At 40.9% G+C, this 19,042-nt stretch overlaps 2 protein-coding genes across 4 annotated transcripts; one reads left to right on the plus strand and one right to left on the minus strand.

The window, feature by feature from the left end:
• Window positions 1-832: 832 nt before the first annotated feature.
• mtx3 (metaxin 3) lies at window positions 833-6,814 on the minus strand. Of its 3 annotated transcripts, none has more exons than XM_006784161.3 (9): window positions 6,722-6,814; window positions 4,820-4,889; window positions 4,201-4,277; window positions 4,024-4,116; window positions 3,767-3,949; window positions 3,577-3,653; window positions 2,530-2,708; window positions 2,204-2,292; window positions 833-2,059 (listed from the first exon to the last, which is right to left on the minus strand). In XM_006784161.3, exons 1-9 carry the CDS (start codon window positions 6,812-6,814, stop codon window positions 1,964-1,966), a joined length of 957 nt encoding a protein of 318 aa, XP_006784224.3. In that variant the 3' UTR covers window positions 833-1,963. The 3 variants fall into 3 exon arrangements, with proteins under 3 accessions (XP_006784224.3, XP_087705216.1, XP_006784225.2); XM_087849090.1 differs by having other exon boundaries at window positions 2,551-2,708; window positions 6,722-6,813; XM_006784162.3 differs by lacking the exon at window positions 2,204-2,292 and having other exon boundaries at window positions 6,722-6,813.
• Window positions 6,815-9,545: 2,731 nt separating this feature from the next.
• Window positions 9,546-19,033, plus strand: thbs4a (thrombospondin 4a). Its single transcript, XM_006784160.2, has 23 exons — window positions 9,546-9,633; window positions 10,407-10,604; window positions 10,708-10,955; window positions 12,647-12,749; window positions 12,844-12,935; window positions 13,707-13,758; window positions 13,846-14,045; window positions 14,212-14,349; window positions 14,446-14,526; window positions 14,605-14,757; window positions 14,887-14,991; window positions 15,087-15,194; window positions 15,629-15,788; window positions 16,702-16,820; window positions 16,903-16,955; window positions 17,039-17,123; window positions 17,230-17,326; window positions 17,415-17,593; window positions 17,669-17,717; window positions 17,802-17,998; window positions 18,120-18,292; window positions 18,380-18,519; window positions 18,614-19,033. The coding sequence occupies exons 1-23, from the start codon at window positions 9,552-9,554 to the stop codon at window positions 18,667-18,669; spliced, it is 2,868 nt and encodes a 955-aa protein (XP_006784223.2). The 5' UTR covers window positions 9,546-9,551; the 3' UTR covers window positions 18,670-19,033.
• The last annotated feature ends 9 nt before the right edge of the window (window positions 19,034-19,042 follow it).

Below are 19,042 nucleotides of genomic sequence, written 5' to 3' on the forward strand. Positions count from 1 at the left end.
CTCTTCGGCTGGAACTTGGAGAAAAGCCCTCTGAAGAGGGACAGCCTTCCTGTGGTGGACAACACTCTGCTGGAGCCACCAGATTTTTCTTGATGCTATTTAATATTACTTGACAAACATATTGTTCCAGCACAGAAAGGTAGAAGAAGAAGACTGAAATTTCTAACAGATCCAAAATGTGGTATTTATTTCCAGCTACTGCACCCGCTTCCCAAACCATCCAGGAGAAATCTGAGCAGGATACTCGCCTTCATGTGACTGACTTGGACAATACCTGGAGTCAAGTATGCGTCGCTTCCTCTCAGCTTTCTCTGCGATTAATTTTTTCCAGGCTGAAGGCCAAAACCAGACAAAGAGCCCTCTATCCTCCCAACATCTAAACAAATGATCACACAGTCAGAGAGGTACAGCAGGCAACAGAGAAATTTTCTGTAATTGTTACTGGAAAAACCCAAAAGCATGCCTTGATGCGTTGGCTTGGTTTAAGGATGGAGGAAAGATCAGCATTCAGAAATTAAACAGGATGGCGAGAGTCTGTGAGAAAGTTCTTGTCTGGTGTTAGAGGACATTTTGACTATTGTTCAATTACGCCACAATATTCAACAATACTGGGAGAGAAAAAAGCCAGAAACGGTTTTTATCATATATGTAATTTAATAGACACTTACAGATTGTGAGCAACAGAAATTACAAATATAATTTTGGATACATGTATCAAAATGATGAAGGACACAGTTAGCATGTTGACACTTGTACAAGACACGAGAAGTCATGAAGGCACACTTTTCCCTTATGGTCCTTACAAGACGGCTGACCAGCATCCCCCCCTCCCCCCCCCCAGCACATCTGTTTCAGAGCACGGTGCTTTCAAGGGCATGCAGCCATGAAGTGAGTTTTTGAAGGTCTGAGGTGAAGAGAAATCATGTAAAGGAATCACACGGAGAAGAAACACTTCATCGAGGGAATTTCTAACTTTGTGGTCCAAATTATAGTGTTTAAAAAAAAAACAAACCAAGATAACTAATGAGACATTTCCAACCCTTTCAGTCTGTGGCACAGGAAATTATAGCAGCACAAAATTGAAACAAAACTGAGCGAAAATGGTAGTGGAAAAAAAGAAAACAAAAGCAACAGCAGAAGTGAGTATTTTCTTACAGCCACATGACATCGTGAACAAAAAAAACACATGATCCTCGGGTCACACACAAATATAAAGCATGGATGGCCCTTCTCTTACCTTCGTGTGTCTAGCAACAACATTTTGAATAAGCTGCTCCTTTTTAGAGGAAACAGGAAGTCAATTTCATTGATTATCCTCATAACAATATTTACAACTGTACACTCTGTACACAGCAGAGGAGTTAAATTAGTTACTCTTATAGTCATGTCCGCGCACATACTGTACATTACACCCATTCAAATGTTTACAGAATTTATGGAACATTTTAAGGTTGACACGAGCAAGGTACTTAAAGAGATCCTTGGTGGTAAAACATGTTAAGTGCTCTAGCTTAAAAGTGCTCTACTGTAGTGACCAAGGTCTCGAAGGTGCCCTTTAAACGAAACAAAAATAGAGTGAAAAGGTTAAAAGAAAATCTGCCGAGTGGTCCACATTCAGAGGTTAAACTGTGCTGCTGATTTTCCCTGCTGGACTTTTTCTTTGAACTTTCTGTGTCTTTCTCATTAAGCACCACTTCACAGCAATCCATCGCTGACCACATACATGCACGCTTCATTTTTTTTTTTTTTTTTTTTTTTAAAAGCCTCACATGCACTGTCACTTCTCTTCCAAACAAAATCTCTCATCATTATCTTAAAATAGCCTCTTGTATTTATATAGTTATGCTTCCATTCATTTTTTGTTTGTTTTTGTTTTTTAGAGTCATGTTCTGAACAGCATCTTATGTGTCCAGGGCGCTGCTCTGCGATTCATAGAGATGGAGCAGGATTTAAAGGTCAGGTGTTAGGCAGGAGTAGAGCTCTTTGCACTGGACAGACTGGGTTTGGGCTCTGGTCTGTGGGGTTTGTGCTGTGGGCTGCTGCGCAGGTTGTCATCCATCTACAGCAAAAGGATGTACAGTTTAGTTAGTGCCCACAAGCACAAGCGAGAAATGAAAACACACCATAAACACGACTGAGATGGTACCTGCAGAAAGCAACTATGAACCCAAGCAAAAGAAGAGAAAAAGGAAAGCAGAAGCACCTTTTCTATCAGATTGGACTCTTTGTTTACAAGCTGAGTTAGTTTCTGGAGGTTGGCATCCATTGTTTCCTGAACAGGTGGGAGAGGACCTGGAGAGAGATCAGGCGAGGGAGCACAGACAGAAGAAGAAGAGGAAAAAGTAGAAAGCAGACAGTGAGTGGAACAGGAGCCGTGTTAGACCATTTAACACCCAGAAGTAAAACCAACAGAAGAAAGAGAAGAAAGAAATATGTGCGAAGAATTAAAGTGCTGATGATGATCTGTGTAAAGATGTTAGTTGTTTCAAGCGCTTACAAGTAAAAGCTATAACCACTATAGAGTATTACCAGCTTGTGCAGCAATCTTACAAAGGTGGTCCGAGCTGAAGTAGACTGCGAGGATATTGTCACAGAAGCCTGTAAGGTTATCCAGCTGTCTGAGATGGCTCTGCAGAGGACTGCTGGGAAGACTGGCTTTATGAAGGGGAGCCAGGAAACCAAACACAAAGGCATCCAGACTGCTCGGCCTAAGAGCACAAACACACACATGTACAGAAACATACACTCAGACATGTCAGAATTTATACAAGGTCTTTATAAACCCTCAATCAGAAAATCTGTAAAGCAAAATTCTGTTGCTGTTTCCCTGCACAAAATAGAGCTGCGAGATTAATCAACTTCTCATTTAAAATTTCGCCTTCATGACAAATTATGGAAAACAAAAATGATGTTTAAAATAAAATATTTTGCTGTGATAAAATATTCCTGATGGTGTTTTTCTCCTTCCTAAAAACTTAAACTCACACAGTGTTTAATTCAGCTTGAGCCAGGATGATGGGAAAAAAGTATTTTATTAAAAAGAGCAATCACAAAGGAGTAAAAGTTGTAACCAGACTTCTATATATGAGCTAACATGGGATCTGTCCTCATCAGCACTTGCAGGCTCATGTGGTGGAAGCTCAGGCCGGTGGTCACTCCATTCTGGGCTAAAATGCTGACACATGCTACTAGAGAGTAATGAAAGGCCAGGAATCGAGCACGCTACAAGAACCAGTGTTGATCATCATCGCATGGAGCCTCCAAAGGGAGGAGAAAGAGAGGACAGCCAATAAACACCTGGTGAAGACCACTCCAGGTAAACACCCAGAAAACCTACAGAGGTGAAGGACTAAAGAATAAAGAACTTTGTTTATTCCATGTATTCATTTTTAATAGGTTTTCAGCTGAATTGCAATCCAAGGACAAGCAAAGATAAAAAGTCAAATAAATCAGAATTATGCGAGTTTTTCAGGGTTTTTTTTAGTATATTCTGCTTCCCCATAGCAGTCTAACTGTGGTGTGTATGAATGCTTCTCTAACTAAACACAAAAAGTATGCAAACACTGGAGAACTCACGAGTTGCCAAAGAAGAAGTTAGCTGTTCCCAGTCTGTAGGAGAGCAAGTTCAGGCACTCTTTAGCATCACTGTAGATCTACAGGACACAGAGAGAGAGAGACACATTTACAGCTCTGAAAAAACAGAATCTCACTCCAGGAGAAGTTTAAACTGTGTCTAAGTGATGCATCGGTACAGAGCGGCATTTACCTTTCCCTCCACCTCAGAGATTCTGTGCAGTGGCGCCTCTCCTGTGGTTAGAAGGATGCGGGAGAGGGCGCCACTGGCGAGACGTCCTGGTACGAGAAAATTCAGCGGGAACGGCGAGCGTGAGGCGAACCAGGGCCGTGTTAGATTGGAGTAGTTTTCTGCATCGACCCAGAACGTGTGCAGCTGTGGGACGCAGACATCACCCTGTTAGCTTACGACCAGATGTTGCCAGGGAAACAGCAAAAGGAAAGACTTACCAGAGCTGGTCGCAGCTTCTCCTCCAGCAGAGCGATGTAGGCCATCGTGTCTGCTCCTTGTCTGGCTGTCAGCTCATAGTCTGCATTAAACCTCTGTTTAAATAAAAAATAGATGTATTGATTTATAGATTTGGCTAAACAGTTTAGGACACATGCTGAAGAAGCAGGCACACTCACTTGTTTCCTCAGAAAGTTAAGAATTTGTGTTGGTTCTTGAACTGCAGTGTCGCCACAAAGCAATTCTGGGACAGTCACTGTGATTAATAGAAAACACACATTAAAGTTGGATATTACAACTGACTAATGTCTTATTAAAGACAATCAAGTTCATCATGCTCAATGTAATTTACATTTACCGGCCACAACGGGGAGGCTGGTAATGCTTTAATCATGTGTGTGCGTACTATCAAGGAAAAATGCGGTCTCTCAAGAAATAAACTGTGGGAAGAACTGCCTCAGAGATGGCTCTGAGTACTCTGGCAGGCGTTTACACAGAAGAGTTTGTTAAGTCTGTGCCACAACCGTGCAAGACGCAGTCGCAAAACCTTTGCAAGTGTGCTGCAGAGATCAAAAGGCATGGTTCAGAAACTCACAGATCTTTGAGTTTCAATATGTAAATATTTATTTAATTTAAGATGCATGAACAGATACAAATATTTTAAAAGAATGCATGAATTATGCATTCTTTATAACTATATGTACAGTTATATATTCTTTTATGGGTTCACTGATTCTCTGTTTAAGGCATGCAGAGCCTAAAACTGTAAGACTGTGTTTATGGGAGGGTGCAGCCCACCTGTAATTGTTTTCCATGTCCAGTCTATTGGAGAAACTGCGACTTTTGCCCCAGAAAACTTGGTGTATGCCTGAAAGAAAACACGGTTTAGGGAAGGTTTTTAAAAATATATCACTTATAGTTCAAATGTAATGTTATGTTGGAACAAATGATCTAAGAGCAAAAGTACTACAGGATACAACTACTTTCAGGGAGATGAGTACTAGACTTTTTAGAGCCACAGTGCAGGACTGTGACACTTTAATCAAAGTTTTACACAATCTCAGTCTTGTAGTACAGATGAAAGCTCGCCGCAATTAAGCAGGACTTTGGCATCGACTGCAAATTCTAATTTGGCACAGGGACACTGTGATTACAGCGCTCACCTTCAACAGCTCCAGAGAAAGAGAGAAAAGGTAAATAAAATAACAAAAATTAGAAGAAAAATTAAAAAGGCATCAAAATAAAGACCAGCAGGTGCAAAGGTTAGGGCTACAGGGGACTATTGTAAAGGTGTGTCATTCCCCCATCTTTTAAAAAACTGGGGCAGATACCGATATCTATTTTTGTTCTATTCAGATTAAACTATCAATCGATTTTTTTGGTGTTTTTTCGGTACAACTTGGCATATTTGTTCAATCCATCATGAAAGTGGAATCAAAATAACATTTTGTGACTAAAAGTTTAGTGTTAATAAAAAATACTATACATGTTTTATTTAGCAGTATAGTGAAATGTAACTTGATTGCATTCAGAAATTTTCACTAGTTGTCTTTTGTATAAGTTTTTAAGTTTTTTTTAGTGTGTGCGTAAATATGAGAGTATACAGGACAGCTTTAGTTTTTTCAGATTTTAGCTAATCAGTATTCACACAGAGTTTTTGAGATATTCATGTTCAAACACTGGTTCAGACTTTTTTTAAATGGGTTGACGCACCAGTTTTCACAAAAATATATCTTGAAACACAAAGCACAAGTTTCAAACTGGTCATTATACATGTTCAAACTTTGAACCATAAAATGTTTAGGCGTATTTGATGGTTTGAATCGAAGAGACCCAGGTGCAAAAACCTTTTAGTAAAAGAAAGTCACTTTCAGTATTTACAATGATCTACAACACACACACAAACGCAAAACAGCAAATCACAACATACTATAACTAAACCATAACTAAATCAATACATAATTATTTTCTAAATCAAGAAAGGTTTGCCGAAACAAAATGATGCATTCAAAACAAAGAAATTCCACATTTGCTTCCAAAAACATTAAACTACATTAAAACTTCTGTTTTTAAATTGAGTAAAAGGTTCAAGAAGAAATGAAGAGGGCACACTCTGCCCTGCTTCTTCGTACGATTAAATTGTAAGGCTGTTAAAGCCATCAGAGTCACAAAATTATTCCATTAAAATCTGACATTTAAACTAAGAAAAAGTGTCACCTTGTGGCAAGAGCACCCAATGACAGATAACATGTTAGCAGCAAAAAAATGTTAATTTTCGGACGGTGTTATCAGGTTAGCTATCATCTACAGCTTTTTAGCGAAAATCCTTCAAATACACCTGAAAATATAAATATTTTTTAAATCCGAGGCTCAACCAGCTGACCTTGAGAGATCACAGGTTTTCAAACAATGGGAGTGACTTATGACAGCCAGCAACACATGAAGGACAAAGCCTGCAACCAGCACAGCCGTTACTCTGTGCTTGGGACATGAAGTCCAGCTGGACACGCTGTTATTTTCTATCCTGCACATCGATGCGGCTAACTTACCAGGCAAGCTGCAGCAGGTAAGTTAGCACGGAGGCTAACCACAAAGGACAAGAGAGGAGACGCAAAGCAAACCGGAGACGTGACGTGCCGTTTTAAAAGCGGCTCCAGGTGCACTGAGCGTGTTGTGTTTGTAAACAGGCTGTGAGCTTACCAGAACTATGAGGGACTCGGTGTGAACAGAAGGCAAACCCCAGTCTCCTCCCCAGCATCTCAGCTCCATGGCAGCCGCCATGTTTTGGTTCATTCAATGGGACACTGACGTCACAGGGTACCTTTCACATCAGAGCCTCCAGGGTTAAAAAAAAAAAGAAAGAAAGAAAGGAAGGAAGGAAGAAACAGAAAAAATCAAGCCACATAACAAATATTAAGCATTTTCTGTAACTCTTTTTTAAAATTATTAATTCTTTTATTTATTGATTCATAATTCAGTACTTTTTTTTTTTTTTAAAGCTTTTTTTCTCAGCCAAATTATTTTAAACAAAGATACTGGCCCAGCTTCTTCATGGCTGCTTCCACGGTGTGAAACAGTCTCTGTGGGACTGCAGGTCACATGGCAGCAGCATTATGTGTTTAGGCACCATAGTCAGCTTGGGAAAGTTCAAACCAATTATCAGAGTGGAGTAGAAAGGAGATTGAGACTACTTTGTGCATGGCATGGTTGTTGGTGGCAGACATGCTGTCCTGAGCATTTCATTTTTTCCCCACACACAACCATCTCTGGGGTTTACAGAGAATGGTCCAAAATGAAGACAATATCCAGTGAGCAGCAGTTCTGTGGGTGAAATTACCTGGTTGGTGTGAGAGGAGAATGACCACACTGATTTGAGCTGACAGGGAGGAAACAGTGAACCCAATAACTTTTTTTTTTATGAGCGAGGTATGCAGAAGAGCATTTTTTAAGACATAGTACTTTGAAGCCTTAAGGCAGGTGGGCTTCACCAGATGCCTCGTCTGTCAGTTAAGAACAGGAAACTGAGGCCACAGTTCACATGGGCTCACCAAGATTGTACAGGGAAAAACATGTTGCCAGGTCTGATGAGCCTTCATTACTGCTGACACATTCGGATGGAAGGGTAAACAGAATGAAAGCACGGATCCATCCTGCCTTGGATCAACTGTTCAGACTCCTGGTGGTGGTGTAATAGTGTTGCAGATATTTAGATATTTGGCACACACAGATGGTTCCTAGTACTAACTGAGTATTGTTTAAACGCCACAGCCTACCTGAGTATTGTTGCTGATCAGTGTGCCCATTGTCGGATGGCTGCTTCCGGCAGGATAACAAGCCATGTCACAAAACTCAAATCATCTCAGTTCTTCAGCATGATAGTGAGTTCAGTGTACTCAAACAGCATCCTCAGCAACTAGCTCTCAATCCAGTAAAGCATCTTTGGGATGCCATGGTTTGGGAGAGTCACATTCGATATTTGCAGCAACTGTGTGATGCTATCATATCAATATGGACCAAAATCTCAGAAGCTTTTTCAATCTATGCCACAAAGGATTAATGCTGGTGAAGGCAAAATGGGGTCCAACCACCTTCTAGCAAGTGGACAGTGAGTGTATATTATACAGCAGCTACAGTAGTTCTTAATTTATCCTTTATTTGTTCCTTGCCTTGCTCCTTAGATACTTCCAGGCAAATTTGGAGCTATGGTGACGAGGTTAGCAAGAAAAGCAAATACTCAGTGAATAAATGTTAATTGTAATTAAACTCTTTGATCAGCAACTAAGTCATGTGGTTAATGATTCTCCAGTGTTTTATGCTGCTATTATGGCAATACTTCAGAGCCAGAAATGACATGCTGAAAAAGTCAAATCACTCAGTTTCTCTTTAATGTTCTCTAGTTTCATACATTTAAAACAGCAATCTGTCACGAAACACTGATTTATTAAACAGCACCAATGGAACAAGCAATCATTTCATATTTTGATTTCCATGTAAAGTAGTAATTTCCATTTCAGTGTCTATTTATTGATTATTATTTTTACCCGCCAGAGCAAAACGTCTGTCCAAGAGCTGATAGGCAGACTGTTAAAGACTGCCAGGTGTTTTTTCAAAGGCCAGGCAGCCAGACACAGGCAGATGTACCGCAATAACACACCGAGGGATGGTAAATGTCTCTCACTGGCTCGAACCAGCAGCTGAGATGTTGAAATGTACTTGAGGTTAGCTAAAGGAGAAAGCATTATGACGAGCACCAGACATCTATCATCAAATGTTTCCAGGACTGAAAACTGCCCCGAGCCTCGCCCTCTCTGCTCCTCCTTTCCTGCATTCTCCTTCTCAAAAGAAGCTTCGCAGAGGTACAAAGAACCCGTTACATTAAATCAGTTTAAAATTAAAAACATCTGCTGTATATTTATGTAGTTCAGCTGGCTTACTGAGGATGAGCCAGGGCATCGGATCCTCATTTATGGCACACATTCATGATGTTTGTGAAAAAATAACAACAGCCAGCTGGAACCAAAATGTTCCTCCCTTGAGCTTCACAGGCATCTGGTTGGCTGTCTCTATACAGTGTGATTTAGAGCACTTTTCAGCTACTTTATTACAAATCCCCCAATGTAGTATGACTCTAAATAAAAAAAATGGGTCATAAATACATAAATCCCGCACACATTTAGCTCATACAGTATGTGGAGAGAAAAAGTTTGACAGTCATTTTCAGAATCAAACAACTTTCCAATTCCCTTTTTTAGTTTTAAATTTCTTGTTTACAAATTATTTAATCATAATTGCTCTAGCAAAGGGACACTCCCCCGCCCAGACTATTAAATTGGTCTCTTCACTGTGCCACTTTCGTAACAGTAGCGGACACTCCCCTTTGCTTTAAAGGCTGTGGCTGTGGACACAAGACCATCTCACCTCTGCTGAGATTTTGGTTCAAGATCTGGAGTTTTTATTTTCAGCCTGTGTGAGATCAGCTTATTGATCTTCAGGAGGGCAGTTCAGAAACAGGACTTCTTTTGAAGCACTGATGATTGGTATGTGCCTCAGAGCGGCAGCTCTGTCCCTGCTGCTACAGCATCTGGTGCTCACTGTCACAGCTCAAGGTGTTGGTAAGTGCTGGCGGCATCTCGCTGTGCATGCCCTTCTGCAAAGCATGACATATTTTCTTTCTGTGTTCTTTATGTGTTAAACTTAATCTTTTCTGCTGATATATTCCTAAAAAGCTTTTGTTTGAAAGTGAGTTGCACACAAAAAAGGGAGGGAGGGGTAGATTTGGTGATGGTGATTGCTGGAAATTAGGTTGGCTTTTTTGTGGTTGTAGAGTTTTATGTCCAGGATCCAGAACAGTCTGACCTAAATAAGGTGGTAGAAGGACACTAACCGTCATCTGAGAACTGCATTTGCAAATCTTTGATTTTCCTGGAATCTACATACAGATTTTTCCGTGCAATTTCTTGTCACTTTGTATTATTCCTGAAATTCCACTAATGGCTATGTGAAAGTGTGTGAGTGGGTGTTTATGTGCGTGAGTGTGAGGCAGCGGGTTTGTTCCAATGGAAAAAGTTTACTGCTGGACCTTTCTGCAGCTCCCGTCTACTACACCATAAAAACACACAGCAGGATGCTGACATGAATGCACTCATGTGCACACGCACAAACACACATACACAAGTACACTGTGACACATAATAAAACACCACAGTGCACTGACTCAGCAGGAGCAAAACAAAGTGTGCTGGGAGTCGCAGCCAATAAGACAAAATACTGAAAATACTTAGATGAACTGGTCATTTGCTTTGTTTTAAAAATATGTCTTTTCTCTTAAGATTTCTTCTCACAATTGTGGTATAGTGCTAATCCAGTGTTCTCCTTCCTGTGTTAGTCTACGACCTGCTGGTGTCACCAGACTGTCTGCCAGACTTGCTCCAAGGAAGCTTGAAGAACAAAGGAAGAGATGAGGCTTTCCTGCTTTCGTCCTTTAGGCTCCACAGCAAGGCACCCACCTCTCTCTTCAGTGTCATCAACCCCACAGACAACACTAAATACCTTGACCTCACCATGCAAGCCAAACTGAGCAAAGGTGAACACTGACACATACTGAGGAGCCTGTGGCAAATGCAGGCCACTCTATTCTTTGTTTTAGCTTCTTTACAGCTTTCATTCAAGCATCTCTATATCTGCAGTGACTGTTCGTTACCAGAAGACTGATGGCAGATTTGGTACAACCAGTTTCAACCATGCATCCCTGGCAGATGGACAAGAGCACCACGTGATGCTCCATGCCAGCGGTCTACAGCGTGGCCCTGGTCGTGTTCACATCTATGTAGACTGCAGGCTGGCTCACACTTTGGATGGTGTGCCAGCCGCGTTTGGGTCACTTCCACAAGGTTCCAACAAGGTGGCACTCAGGACGCTGCAGTCAAGAGGACAGGTGAATGAGAAGTTTGTAGCTGAGAAAAATAATGTACTGACAATATGGTGCATGGAAACAAAAACAGTGACGTTTCAAGATCTCATTTTGAGTATATTATTTTGAATAAGAAACAACCCCTTGTTTCTCTTCAGCCCGAGAGATTCAGAGCTCCGTTGAACCGAATAGTCGGTTGTATTGTAACTGTAACCAGTAATGACTTCATGAATTTCTTTAAAAATAACATTTTAATAATTAGAGAAAAAAAAATACTCGCAACCATCTCACAGATGTATCATTACATACAGCTGCTTTCAATACTATTGATATTTATTTAGAGTTTTTCCCTCTGATTGATCTTTTTGGGTCAATGCCCGTAATTACTTACTCCAAATCATCAACATGTCCTTTAAACCCCGTTCCTACAAGAGTGCTCAAAGAAGTCCTACCATTAATTAATGCTTCAATCTTAAATACGATACGATATTAATCAGCTCTGTACCACAGGGCATCAAGCTGGCAGTAATTAAACAGTTACTTAAAAAAAAAAAATCACTTCACTCAGTTATCTTAGCTAATTATAGGCCAATCTCAAACCTTCCTTTTATCTCTGTCACGGCGAGTAAGATGAGCCGTGTGGAAGTAATAAAGGAGAATCCTAACGCAGGCTCTTGTAAAGGTGTGAAGGTGGTTTATTAAACACAAAATAAAAATAGACAAACGGCAAACGGAGAAGGAACTAAACTATACTGGGAACAACTAACTACTGAACACGAACCTGAACATGAAGGAAGATAGACGATAATAGATGATGGTGACAGCAGGGAGAACACACAAATGGAACATGCTAGAAACACAGACAAACCAGCAACTACTGCAGCAGAAGACACGACTTAAATACACTCACAAACACAGGGAGATTACACACAGGTGGGGGACACAGCTGGGAGTAATTAACGAGATGAGACAAGGGAGGTAAACTAAACACACACACATGAGACGCAGACCTTCACAATAAAACAGGAACAAGACACCACTACACAAAGACGCAGACTAGACACAGAACTAAACCCACACAAAACATGAGAACACAAACCCTGTGAACAAAACCCTAAACCAGAACCACAGTAATGTAATCTATCGTAAATAATCAAAACACCAGAGAACCCCAAAACACTCCATAATGCAAAAATAAACCCAAAACATAATAAACTTAAAATGCTGGGTCGATATTAGATATATAATTTCCTCTTCACACACAAAGGTTAACTATGGCGTTCCACAGGGTTCTGTGTTAGGAACAATTCTGTTTATATCATACATGCTTCCCTAGGCAGTATCCTTACAAGGCATAGCATACATTTTAACTGCTATATAGATGACACCCAGTTCTATCTGTCAAAGAAGCCAGAAAACACTCACACACAAGTTAGTTTAACTGCTGGAATGTCTTAAAAACATAAAGACCCGGGTGACCACTACATTCAGATAAAACTGAGGTTATGGTTCTCTGCCCTAAAAAATAAGAAAGAAATATGATACGACTAGTCATTATAATTAATTATAATATTATAATTAGAGTATAAAGTGCCTTGAGGCAACTGTTGTTGTGATTTGGCACTATATAAATAAAATTGAACTGAATTTAATATTCCAATTAAACATTCTCACTCTGCTCCTGTAGTTTATTCTGTTGTTGTTTATTCTATAAGGGTGAAGTGACAGACTTGAAGCTAGTAATAGAGGACACCATAGACAATGTGGCCACTCTGCAAGACTGTACCATGGATCAAGCTGAATCTCTGCAGCTGCTGGGTGAGTTACAGCACGCTGACTCACATCACTGGATATTTCTCTTCTTGCAGATGTGATTTTGACTGTCTAATTATGATTTGCAAAATCTGCACAGCTCTGCAAGGTGGCAGGATGGTGCAAGATCAGGCCACCATAACAGAGCTGAAGAGCATGTTATCTGAGATGAAGGAGCTGCTCAACCAGCAGGTAACCTTTTCTGCATGCCGGTCTTGTGTCTCTCTCTCATGGATAGCTACTTGATAGCTACTTCAGGGGCTAACAGAAAAAAAATAAAATGAAAGGGCATCCGAGCATTTTTACCACAGAGCTTCAATAAGCAGATCTATAATGATGATGTTGTTTATTGCTTTTATGGATGTTTTTCTGAATGCACTTTGATGCTGAGATAAAATGAAATGCCTGGGGGATGCTGGTAGAGAAGAGACTTCCTAGGTTGTTTGGTAAAATATGCTGCATTTAAAATAAAAGACGGGGGCATATTCACAACAGAATTGGTTTTGCATTGTAACATCAGCTTTTTGCTGTGAAATGTGAGAATCCAGACTGTGAAAACCTGCTGCTTTTGTCTGAGGGTGTCTTGTTTCAAGGATTTATGTAACCCTTTGCATCAGACAGCTGAGTAAAAGCAAAAATCACACATTCAACGTAGCAGCAGATAGATGTGCATGGTTTCAGATTACCATCTAAAGCAAGGGATTTATTAGGCGATAAGACATGAAACTGAGAGCCGGAGGTGATAACAGACTATTATCACATTACAGAGAGAACTGCTTATGTAAGGAAACACTTATCTTGGCGGAAACACATTTAAAACCTATCAAGCCTCAGTTGCATTTTTACAAGTTATTGAAAGGTAAAAATCTGGTTTGCCTCCTTTGATAAGCTGTAAAGTGATGACACTAATACTCAAGCACACAGTTTATTAACAGTTTTACACTCTGTATCTTTGTGCCTAAGATTAAGGAGACACATCATCTGAGGAATATCATCACAGAGTGTCTGAGCTGTGGTAAGCAATACAGAAACAATGTACTGATTTACAGTATTTAGACACTAAAGGGACCTTTTAACCTTTATCTTTGCCTTTGTGCTCCAGACAGAATTAATGGCGATCCAAACAAACATCCTGTTCCAACGCCTCAGAACTTTGTCATGCCTGACCCCCCGGCTCCGTGCCCACTTGGGACCTGTTTCAGACAGGACATGTGTGTCCGTTCCCCATCAGGGTCTTTCCAGTGTTCCCCCTGTCCTGATGGATTTACAGGAGATGGAGTGTATTGTGATGATGTAGATGAGGTATGAATTGAGTACAACTGAGTCCAAGTAGCACTATATATGTGTGTGTGTGTATATATATATATATATATATATATATATATATATATATATATATATATATATATATATATATATATATATATATACCTAGGATTTGACCATCTTGTTTTTCTTTGTGTTTCAGTGCCAGTTTAATCCATGCTTTCCTGGTGTTCGGTGCGTAAACACTGTTCCTGGCTTCCGCTGTGAGAAATGCCCCCGAGGATACACTGGACCAGAGTTAAATGGAGTAGGAGTTTCATATGCTAAGACTCACAAACAGGTAAAACAAAATAATGCACTACATAAGAGTAATTCTGTTTGATTCACTGCTTACAAGAACTTTTATTTTGTGTACTTTATGCACACTTTCTCTCAGGTGTGTGAAGACATAGATGAGTGTCTGGGCCCGCCTGAGAATGGAGGTTGCACTGCCAACTCACACTGCTACAACACAGCTGTAAGAACACGGGATCTGCATGGTGCATGCTTTCAGTGTATTGTTTTTTTCACATTTCTGACTCTGAACTCTGCACAGGGTTCCTTCCGCTGTGGAGAATGTAAAGCTGGCTTCACAGGTGACCAGAATACAGGCTGCCATGGTACCAGACTTTGCCCCAACGGTCAACCAAGCCCCTGTGACATCAATGCCGAGTGTGTTATGGAAAGAGACGGCAGCATTAGCTGTATGGTAAGACTTTGTGAACAGAAACATAAATATGAATATGAATAAGTTTATTGTTGTGCCACTCTAAACAGGGTATTGAAAATGTCATCACCACCCACCCCGACCCTCTTTTTTTTTGTGTGTGTATGTCAGTGTGGGGTTGGTTGGGCTGGCAATGGCTATGTGTGTGGAAAGGACACAGATATTGATGCATACCCTGATAATAAGCTTCGGTGCAGAGACAACAACTGTATCCAGGTACTACTTTCAACATACCCCACCTTCTCTCACATTCAGTTCATCCCAGTGTTAAAAAAAAATGTGCTGCTTGTGTTTTCCTATTCGTTTTCCAGGATAACTGTGTGTTTGTGCCAAACTCTGGCCAAGAGGATGCAGACAGGGACGGGCTGGGTGACGCCTGTGATGATGATGCAGACAGCGATGGCATTATTAACGTAGACGTGGGTGACTTCAGCCTCTGCATGTCTGGCATGCAGTGAACTTTGACTTTATTTATTTAATTTTTTAAAAGCATGACAGATATATTAGCCGATATGTTCCATTGACCATGAAATGAAATGAAAATTTAAACAGTAAAAAAGTGATGGGAGAAACATACTCCAGCCAGGAGTGTTGACGTAACATAAGTTATCCACCAGAACTAAAAACAACTAGCTAATCCAAGCACAGTCAGCCAGAGCATAAACAAGTAATCAACAACACGATTATTTTTAAACTGCATTGTCAGTTTAAGATAATAATGCCAAAATATTAGAATAATAATTTTGGTAAGGACTCAATAACTGTCTGAAAGAAAGGAAAAAATATCAATCAACATATCGGGTTATCGGATTCTGTATTGGTGTTGATATCGGTCTTCATTTTTCTAACCCAGGATAACTGCTGGCTGGTTCCTAATGTGGACCAGAGGAACAGCGATAAGGATGTCCACGGCGATGCCTGTGACAACTGCAGAACAGTCGAAAATCCTTCACAGAGAGATACAGACAAAGATGGTCTGGGGGATGAATGCGACAATGACATGGATGGAGACGGTGCGTGCGCGTCTGTTATTATCTACTTAACACATAATAACTGCTGTACTCACTTAATTTTGTTTTCCTTTGCATCACCGAGTGTCAATGAAATCACTTCTGCAAATAGGTTGAGTGGTCATCATAGTAAAAAGTGTAAAAGACGGACTATTAGTGACTTTATTGCATAAATTAACCATGACTAATCTGGGGACATAATGTGAAAGCAAACAAAAGTTAAAAAGTAATTGAACTTTTTCAGGTTACACAGCATGTCTGGATCAGCGTGTCCAGACAGGATGCAGACAGAGACATTTTTCTTGCTTCAACTGGACTGACCTGTGCTTTATCTTTCCAAAACATCCTCCTGGTCTGTTTCTAATCCACATCCTCTAACAGTTAGGTCACTTTTTGAAAAACAACTTTTGTGTAATTTTAAAAAAACAAACAAACAAAAAACAGTGTTGAATGTAAAAATGTTCCAACTGGAATTGTAAGCCTGTTTTCGAAAACCTTTCTCACATACCTCATTTGATTGGCCTTTCAGGTGACCTTTCATTTGCGCCACTGGAAACACAGTTTATTAGCACTGTGTTCCCACATGTAGGCATTTACGCATGTTGCATGTTTAGACTCTGTTTGGTGGACGCTTTTTGCTCAGTTTGGCAGTGCTCCCAGCCTCTTGATCGTTTGGTTTGGTCTTTAACTCCAAGGCTGGATTGCTGAGTGCTTGGTCATGTCTGTCTCCTCACTAAAAGCATTTTTCCACAGTAGGTCTCCGCCAGGCATTGAAGGCCACTGGAAACTATTTCACCTTCGTCTTAAACAAACACTGCCATCTGTTTATGTGTTTGACTGTGCTGAAGTCTGCATTCTGTCAACGTTCTTTTGTTTTGTTTTGTTTTACACATATCCTGATACTTTCTGTCCTCAGGCTTGAAAAATATTCTCGACAACTGCCCACGAGTCCCCAACCCAGACCAGAGAGACAGAGACAGTGATGGGGTGGGAGACGCCTGTGACAGCTGTCCTAATATGGCCAACCCCAACCAGGTAACAAACCACACAAGGGCATGAAACAGATTCATCAGCTGTGACACATCTGACCACCAGTGTTTGTTTTGTCTACCCTCAGTCTGACTCAGATGATGACCTTGTAGGAGATACCTGTGATGATAATATAGACAGGTAAAGCCCACATCATGATCTGTGGCGTAAAAGTCTACAAACATCTGTCAGACCTTTGATTTTCCCTACCTCGTCTTTGTCAGTGACGGTGACGGCCACCAGAACACAAAGGATAATTGTCCCACAGTCATCAACTCCGATCAGGTGGACACGGACAAAGATGGAATGGTGTTTATCTCTTCTTTCAGTTTCATTCATTCAATCCAGCAGCAGTTCATCCTATATAGTCCTCAATTATCCACCAATTTATTGTGGGTTTTTTTTTTCTTGTTAGGGAGATGCATGTGACAATGACGACGATAACGACGGCATACTGGACGAAGACGACAACTGCAGACTAGTTGCCAATCCAGACCAAAGGGACTCTGATAGTTAGTATCTTTTCTGTGTTGTGCTTGGATTTGCAGGAGTGAGTGAAGCGTGAGTTACTGTTTTCTAAGCGGTGTCGCTGTATTTCAGACAACAGACTCGGAGACGTGTGCGAAGGAGACTTTGACAAAGACAGCGTCATCGACAGAATTGATCACTGCCCAGAGAACGCTGAGATCACCCTGACCGACTTCAGAGCCTATCAAACCGTGGTGCTGGACCCAGAGGGCGAGTCTCAGATCGACCCCAACTGGGTAGTTCTCAACCAGGTAAAAATGATAACATCACCTCAGTTTCATCGATAACAATTTTTCTTCAGCTTCACACTAATTTTTTCCTGACAGGGCATGGAGATAGTGCAGACCATGAACTCTGACCCTGGGCTTGCTGTAGGTAAGTATACTATCACACACCCATTCATAATTCACTTACCTAAACTTAATCAGCGCTGATCTGCGTTTCATGTTCAATTTGCAGGCTACACAGCTTTCAGTGGCGTTGACTTTGAGGGAACTTTCCACGTGAACACAGTGACAGATGACGACTACGCCGGCTTCATTTTTGGCTACCAGGACTCCTCTTCCTTCTACGTAGTGATGTGGAAACAAACAGAACAAACCTACTGGCAGGCCGCGCCCTTCAGAGCTGTTGCTGAGCCGGGAATACAGCTCAAGGTGTTGGGGATTAACACTTTCCACCATAAAGACCTCCACTGTACCGTTTAAAAGAGTATATATCAGTAAAGATTTGGTTTGGTGAATTTATGTCTGATCTTATTTGTTTTTTAATCTCCAGGTGGTGAAATCAAAGACAGGTCCTGGTGAATATCTGAGGAACTCCCTTTGGCACACAGGAAACACAGCTGACCAGGTGCGTCTACTGTGGAAGGATCCCAGGAACGTCGGCTGGAAAGACAAGGTTTCCTACCGCTGGTTCCTCCAGCACAGACCGCAGGTTGGATACATCAGGTACAAACACATACACCTTGTCACGGACACGTCCACGTTCGCTCTGTGTGAACTGACTCAGTAGTTTCACTTTGTGTATGGAACTAGGGCTCGCTTCTTTGAGGGTTCAAATCTGGTGGCGGACACTGGTGTGATCATTGACACCAGTATGAGAGGTGGGCGCCTGGGCGTGTTCTGCTTCTCTCAGGAAAACATCATCTGGTCCAATTTGAAGTACCGGTGCAACGGTAAGCATCTGCAAGCATCGGAAGACAGTTGAGTCATCCATGTGAGATGTAGGTATGCTCACTTGATTTTTCCCTTTCTTTGATTTTTCCACAGACACTATACCTGGTGACTACCAGGATGTGCTCAGAGCACAGAATGAAGGGCAGTAAGACACAGGAGAAACAACTTAAGCCCTGCTGTAAACATAGATTAAAGGGGCAGAGCGGCGGTGCTCTGAGCAGAGAACTAAAGTCAGATTAATGTCAGAGGAAACATCACGGGCAGTTTTAGGGATTGCATTTTGAAGTTTTAGGAAAGCAAAACATTGGGCATTATATACTTAAATGCAATGTAACTGAAACAGTGCATTCACTTTGCAGTTTTTGTTTATATCTCTGAAATATCGCCTTCAGTTATCCAGTTTATGAATGCACTGTACATCTTAAGTACAATAAAATACTGAGCATTTTGCAAAATTCAAAGCATGTTCCCATTATTACCCATTTAAATGAAAATTACAGTTAATAAATAAAGACACCCTGT

The sequence above is a fragment of the Neolamprologus brichardi genome, chromosome 12 (genome assembly GCF_056152115.1).
Source record: "Neolamprologus brichardi isolate AB-2024 chromosome 12, ASM5615211v1, whole genome shotgun sequence".
Classification (NCBI taxonomy): Eukaryota; Metazoa; Chordata; class Actinopteri; order Cichliformes; family Cichlidae; genus Neolamprologus; species Neolamprologus brichardi.

What these genes read in the sequence shown, in the direction of transcription:
- mtx3 (XM_006784161.3), bottom strand. Translation starts at nt 6,814, where the DNA reads ATGAACCAAAACATGGCGGCTGCCATGGAGCTGAGATGCTGGGGAGGA. An exon ending in AACTTCTTCTTTGGCAACTC is followed by an intron (nt 2,709 to 3,576) that starts GTGAGTTCTCCA and finishes TTGTGCTCTTAG; the next exon opens with GCCGAGCAGTCTGGATGCCT. An exon ending in AGTCCAATCTGATAGAAAAG is followed by an intron (nt 2,060 to 2,203) that starts GTGCTTCTGCTT and finishes CTTTTGCTGTAG; the next exon opens with ATGGATGACAACCTGCGCAG.
- thbs4a (XM_006784160.2), top strand. Translation starts at nt 9,552, where the DNA reads ATGATTGGTATGTGCCTCAGAGCGGCAGCTCTGTCCCTGCTGCTACAG. An exon ending in CGCTGCAGTCAAGAGGACAG is followed by an intron (nt 10,956 to 12,646) that starts GTGAATGAGAAG and finishes TTATTCTATAAG; the next exon opens with GGTGAAGTGACAGACTTGAA. An exon ending in CAATGACATGGATGGAGACG is followed by an intron (nt 15,789 to 16,701) that starts GTGCGTGCGCGT and finishes TTCTGTCCTCAG; the next exon opens with GCTTGAAAAATATTCTCGAC.